This window comes from Pyxicephalus adspersus, chromosome 10, assembly GCF_032062135.1.
Source record: "Pyxicephalus adspersus chromosome 10, UCB_Pads_2.0, whole genome shotgun sequence".
Taxonomy (NCBI): domain Eukaryota; kingdom Metazoa; phylum Chordata; class Amphibia; order Anura; family Pyxicephalidae; genus Pyxicephalus; species Pyxicephalus adspersus.
The window spans coordinates 32,619,997-32,626,522 of NC_092867.1; the positions used below are offsets into that span (position 1 = coordinate 32,619,997).

The 6,526-nt window shown below is 36.3% G+C and overlaps 1 protein-coding gene across 1 annotated transcript in view; it reads left to right on the top strand.

Moving 5' to 3' along the window:
* Nucleotides 1-5,936, top strand: part of ALOX5 (arachidonate 5-lipoxygenase) — a 22,157-nt gene extending 16,221 nt beyond the window's left edge. Inside the window, exons 11-14 of the mRNA XM_072425214.1 lie at nucleotides 1,123-1,244; nucleotides 2,139-2,239; nucleotides 2,908-3,078; nucleotides 3,628-5,936. Coding sequence (XP_072281315.1) covers nucleotides 1,123-1,244; nucleotides 2,139-2,239; nucleotides 2,908-3,078; nucleotides 3,628-3,807 — 574 coding nt within the window. The 3' untranslated portion in view covers nucleotides 3,808-5,936. The remainder of the gene's footprint in view (nucleotides 1-1,122; nucleotides 1,245-2,138; nucleotides 2,240-2,907; nucleotides 3,079-3,627) is intronic.
* Nucleotides 5,937-6,526: the final 590 nt, after the last annotated feature.

A 6,526-nucleotide genomic window follows, 5' to 3' on the forward strand; every position in this document is an offset into this window, starting at 1 on the left:
ATGTATATGTAATGTCCAGGATTTTTAAAATAATCAATAATAAAAGTTTTTTTTCTTTTTAGTTGCCTATTTGTCAGTATATACTAAACAAAAAACAGAGCTGTAATTTAATCAAAATAGTCTCCTAAGAAAAAAAAGTAATTTTTGTCCTTAAAATATATAATAAATATTGAAATATGCTCATGAGTCATATTGTCAGCTAATCTTGTTACACACTGAAACTGCCACATTAAGCCTAGGTATCTAAGCATCACCACCTCTGGGCCTGCAAAGGGTTAAAGAGTTCAGAGCTGGTCATTTACTCCAACTTCTGCATTTCTGCAATACTATTACAGTCCTTCCTGTTCCTATTGCATCTTATGTCTGCCTCCTGAAGCAAAATGCGCACAACTTTTTTTGTAACACATAGTAGATGCAGTTATTTTTGACAGTTTTTCTGAGAATCTTTTAGATTGAGTAGCTGTTATATTAACTAAGATGTATTACCTTATTATAATTATTTTCCCAGAACTCCTCCTGACAGCGTATTAATAAATCAGCTTTGCCCTCCTGCCCCATCCCCTAACCCATAAAAAGACTTTCACTATTACACATTTATTGTTATAATTATTATTATTATTATTATTATTATTAATAATAATAATAATAATAACATTAATAAACATTATTTATATAGCACCAACATATTACGCAGTGCTGTACATTAAATAGGGGTTGCAAATGACAAACAGATACAGACATTGACACCCTGCCCGGAAGCAGCATTCTGTCCTTTGCCAGTGCAAATTTTGAAGTGTTTTGTCATTTTAGTTTAATAGCTATTTGTAGTAACTAGTGTTTTTTTTCTGTTACTATAAGTTCTGCCAGCCATAACACTTTGGATTACAAAACCCTAAAGACCGGTTCACACTTATAACGTACTTTGTGGTATGCTACTTTGGGGCTTTCCAACCCCACACAGTGGGTTCCAACCCTACCCCAAGCTTTCTAATATAAATTTAAAATAAATTATACCAAAGGTCTGAAGGTCTCATATTTAAAATGCTGGTGGTAGGAAACATAAGAGATAAATATTAAATTTGCAAAAAATTAAGGGAAGATGACTTCTTGATTGTTGCACAGCTTTGTGAAAGACGTGGTGGATATTTTCTATGACAGTGATAAGACTGTTTGTGAAGACAGTGAACTGCAAGCATTTGTGAAGGATGTATATGTCTATGGACTGCGAGACAATGAGGAATCTGGTAATTATCTACTATAACATTGTGTGTGTGTCTTATGCAACTATGTTTGAGAAGTCATAAACATATTGGCCCTGATTTATTAAAGTTCTCCAAGGCTGCAGAGAATACACTTTCACCAGTGAAGCTGGGTAGTCCAGCAAACCTGTAATGGATTTCCTAAAAATCAACCTATTTGTTAGCAAATGTTTTCAATCCTGGACCAGATGCATTCCAGATTTGCTGGATCGCCCAGCTTCACTGATGAAAGTGTATTCTCTCCAGCCTTGGAGAACTTTAATAAATCAGGGCCATTATGCCTGTTAAATGGCACAGTTTCAGAACCAAATCCCCTCTCCTTATCTCTATAATTCAGAATTTTAAACCTAGAGTGGGGACACTTTAAACACTTTGGACCCGATTTACCAAAGCTCTCCAAGACTGGGAAGATAGTCTATGGTGGATTAACCTGGGTGATCCAGCAAACCTGAAATGGATCTGGTCCAGGATTGAAAACAATTGCCAAATATTTGCCAATGGTTTTTAAAAACCCATTCCAGGTTTGTTGGATCACTGGGTGGAAATGCCAATCATGACAAAAGCTCTCACTAGAGCGAGCAAACTTGATGAATCAATTGTCATCTCTGCCACCTTGGACTGATAAGAACAGTCTCAGCACCAGATATTCAAACTCCTGCAATGTCTGGTGGCATCCCCTGTACTGTACTGTAAATTGAGGGTTCCATCAGAAGTAAGGAATGGTTGAAATGTGTAGAAAATGCTGGAATTTTTTCTTGATAAATGGTACAAATATGAAATACCATTACAGAAACTGTGCATGTTATCTATGTAATATATTTCTTTAATAAATATGTCCAAAATGCATATTTGAACAGAATTGCTGCTTATCTTTTGTAGGTTTCCCCAAAATAATCAAGACTAAAGAAAAGTTGGTTGAGTATCTAACATTGGCCATATTCACTGCATCTGGACAGCAGGCTGCAGTAAATTTTGGTCAGGTATGTGGTGATTGTTTTTTTTATATTAATATCTCTCTAAAGCCACTCTGTACAATATCCAAGAGGATAAAACTTACAGGTAGCTGAATGTAGATCTCTTAAAGGTGTATATACATAAATTGTAATATATTCTAGTATCCTCTAGGAGCTTGAAAGTGAAAGCCAGGTCTCAGGTTTCAGTTGGTCATTAGTTCTTTCCAGACTTTACGTCTACTTTTTCTTTCAAGCTGTCGTTTATAAATGGTAGGACACACAAGTTTAGGTGAACACACATGCACAGAGTAAGATTGACACTCCATTATTTACTTTTCATCACCTAATCTCCCACATGCGCAATGCAAGATTGGGCGATGTCATCAAGAAGCAGAAGAAAGGCGATGGCAGCTTGGAACATAACAGGGAGCCCCTAGAAGGAAGATGGAAGCTGGGACAGTGCAGGATTTGCTGGGTTTGGTAGATACAAAGATTAAATACTCAAAAGATTTTCAACAATAATTGTTTCAACAATAACTACCAAGATTTTTTTTTAATACAAGCCTAAATATTACAGCCTGGTAGGTAAACGGTGAACAATTGATATTAAATATATATTTGATGATATATGAAAAAATGGCATAAAATTGGATGTTTTTTCTGACCTTGACTTTTTAACATTTTGCTTTTGGCAGTATGACTGGTGCTCTTGGATCCCAAACTCACCTCCCACAATGCGCTGCCCTCCTCCCACCACTAAAGGAGAGGTTACAATACAGTATATCATTGAAAGCTTACCAGACAGAGGACGATCATGTTGGCATCTTGGAGCAGTATGGGCACTAAGTCAGTTTCAGGATAATGAGGTGAGCCAATTTCCTACCTTATAAACATGTACAGAAGAAGGTGCTCATATAATGTCATCCTATTTACCTATCTACAGAATGGCAGATCATTTTAGTGGCTAGCAAGATTTGTGAACAATAGAAATAAAGGGAATCTGTTCTGGGGAATAAAGTTAAACTTCCTGCAGAAAATACAGATTTCTTGCTTTATGGTCCTGTGGCTTCACTATTAGCTGAGTCACTGACCCTAAACAAGAATGCAGATTAACAGCTCTGACTTCATTTTCACTTTCCTGATCTGTATGCTTGTTCTGGGTCAATGTCACAAAAGTTTCATTTTCAGATGGAAAAACAACTAGTATTTTCAGACAAAGGTAGTACCTAGTTTCCCCAAAGACAAGAGAAGGAATACAGATAAGACTCCTAAGAGTGGACACACATGAACAGTCTGTAAACTAACCCCAACAATAAATCAAAATAGTTTTTTCCTTCACTTAGTCTCAGGGCTAATATAAGCTATGTAAGCATTTCTACCATGAATGAAAATGTAATTGCATGTTGTATGTTTAGTTATTCCTAGGACTGTACCCCGATGAGCATTTTGTTGAGAAATCAGTAAAAAAAGCAATGGCCAAATTCAGGAAGAACCTTGAAGACATCACCAGTTTCATTCAAGACCGAAACAAGAACAAGAACTTGCCATATTATTATCTGTCTCCAGACAGAATCCCTAACAGTGTTGCTGTTTAATCTCAATTGCTTTTACATAATAAAGGAGGGCTCCAGTCAGTGAACAGTGACCAATTATCTTATAAAATCAGGCTACTTGGCTTGGCTTTGGTTTTAGTTGGCAGGTGCAAGAATCATTTGTGGTCCCTTTGTGTCAGCTGACATTTTTATAAACAAAGCAAGAGAATTTGGGAACAATTACTAGAAAATGTAATCAGTTTAATAACTTTTCACTATATTTATGAAAGGATGTTGTGTTATTCCTGGAGTTCTCCTTTAAGGGTAAACGTCTAAGCTAAGACTCGTGACATGGACTTAGATAATTGTCAAGCTTCCATTATTGTGATATTGGATCAGAAGTTGGGTAAAACCCTAATACTTGCAATATTGCATCACTCTTACAAGAATAGTAATGTTATCTCAATAGTGGCAATCCACAATAAAATGTATTTTATTATAGAAACTTTATTGCTGGAAAACACACAGATGATCTCAGAGCCTGTACATATAGCATACCAGTCTTACTGGCCAAATTCAGAATCTTTGGATAACAAATTTCATCTTGCTTAGTGTGTGTCATTGCATTTCATCATTCCTATGAAGTATATCAGTTTTATAATTTATTGGCTTAGAAATCAGCACTCTTCATAGCAGACATTCTGGACTGGTCTTGTCTTTTATGTGCCTCCCTCATTTGTAGCAGATTAAACTGGGTTGTGTTACCTTTGTCTTATACCCAGAAATACAGAGTTAAGGCGGGCAATCAATATACCTTTCAATCATTTTAGGCTTCATGTTACATAGCAGTGCACTAGAAAATTTCAAAATACAATAATATACCTAAGACAAAAGATGTGGCAAAGATGCAGCTCATTTCATACCAGATTTACCGTAGTAAAGGTATTTATACACTGCTGCAGTTCATGATATTCTAATACTAAATGTAATCAGAAAGTGGGTAAAAGTGTAGGCTGTGTAGTTCACTAAATCTACTCACTCAGTGAGCCCATCTTTTCAATTACCTTCATTTTAATAGTCCTACTTCCCATTTCTGGGCTCGATCAGTATTGATAGTACTAACAGGCTAGGACTCCAGCCAGTGGCAGACTGTACAGAACTGACTTGGGGCCCTTGTGAAGGTCCCTATTGGTTGTGGACGGTATGGGGCCCTTACTTTACAGCACCTTATGTCCACTCCTGGCTCCAGCATCATATCTTTGTATTTTCACATGCATGTAAGACCATTACCTTCGAGAAAAGTGTATCAGAAAAGCATACTAGGAGCACAGTCCTGGAAAGGTCAATGCTGGGATGGATAAGCACTTTCCAACTTTGGCCAAGTCAGGGCAGTGCTTAGTATGAATTTAGTGCACAAATATAGAGGGGTACCAGTGGGATAAAAGACAGATTTGCAAAACAAAAGTACAACACAATATGACCAAGCTATCAGACTTTTTCATTAATACATTTTACATTGTGAATGATTGCAATAAAGTTTGTCAAGGAAGACATGAGAGGCTGGTTAAGCAGATATGTCATGTAAAAGTAATATCATACTATTAGGTTTTAATGGTAACACTGAATTGCAGTTTATTAGGTGCCACACAACCCTATCATAGGAAAATGAGCATGGCTCATGGCCAATACTACCACACTAAACCACATGTGAGTATAGAGTGTGAGTAGTAAGTGATGCAGTTACAATAAATATGATTTGAAGATGAAATGTATTTTAGATGTATGAAAACACATAATAAAGGGTGTATGTTGCTGTGCCCATATTAAATGACCCCTTTAATCAACCTTCCTGAAAACAAGCATATAGCTTTTAAAAGAATTATAACTGTGCTCAGCATTGAAAAAGACACAATTGTTTTTGCTTACATGTTTTGCAGTCCCTGGATGATCCCAATAAAATCACTTTCTAAACTCCTGGATTGTTTAACCTTGATATGAGTACAATATTCAATAGATATTGAACCCTTGGTATAAGTACACCATTCAATGGATTTTGTAACCTTGATATTTGTACACCATGTAAACAGTATGAACTGAATACAAGTGTCATGTACATAAATATTTTTGACTGGTTGTTTCTTGATAAATAAACTTATATGTTAAGTAATTTTCGATAAATGTGATATACTATACGATGTGTGTTTATTCTTTGTTTGGAAAGCTGCTTGATATCAGAAAATGAAAGGCTAGCCAATATTAGGGCTAAAGACAGAAAGAAGGAAAACTAGCAATATTGGGTTACAGACTCAAAGGGTTTAACTGCAAACATTACATTTTCCTGGCCTAGTAATCCACTGGTTTGAGAATTAAATTATTTGGGCTTCAGGCTAGATGAATATATTGGACATCATGACTAAGAGGCTAAAGTTGGCCCTTTTAATGGTGGTGCTGCTGGGTCTGACTGAGGCAAAGGGTGCTGAGAACTGATGCAATGGGGAACAGAGAGATGTCTACTGACAAGATACAGCACAGCAAAGGGCTGTCCTGAGATGTACAATGTTTGTTTATTATTAATATTATTGTTGTTGTTATTAGTGCAGTTTTGCCTCTTTCAGCAGCTTCAAATTCCCCAAATTTGTTTTTTTTCTCCTAAATGGATGTTGCCACGCAGTAAAATTCTCTTTAGCCCTGCCAGTGTTCACCTCATCACTCTCATCAAGTTCCCACGTCTTGTCCAAAACAACATCATCATTACCCTGACCTATAGTATTGCAAAAACAGT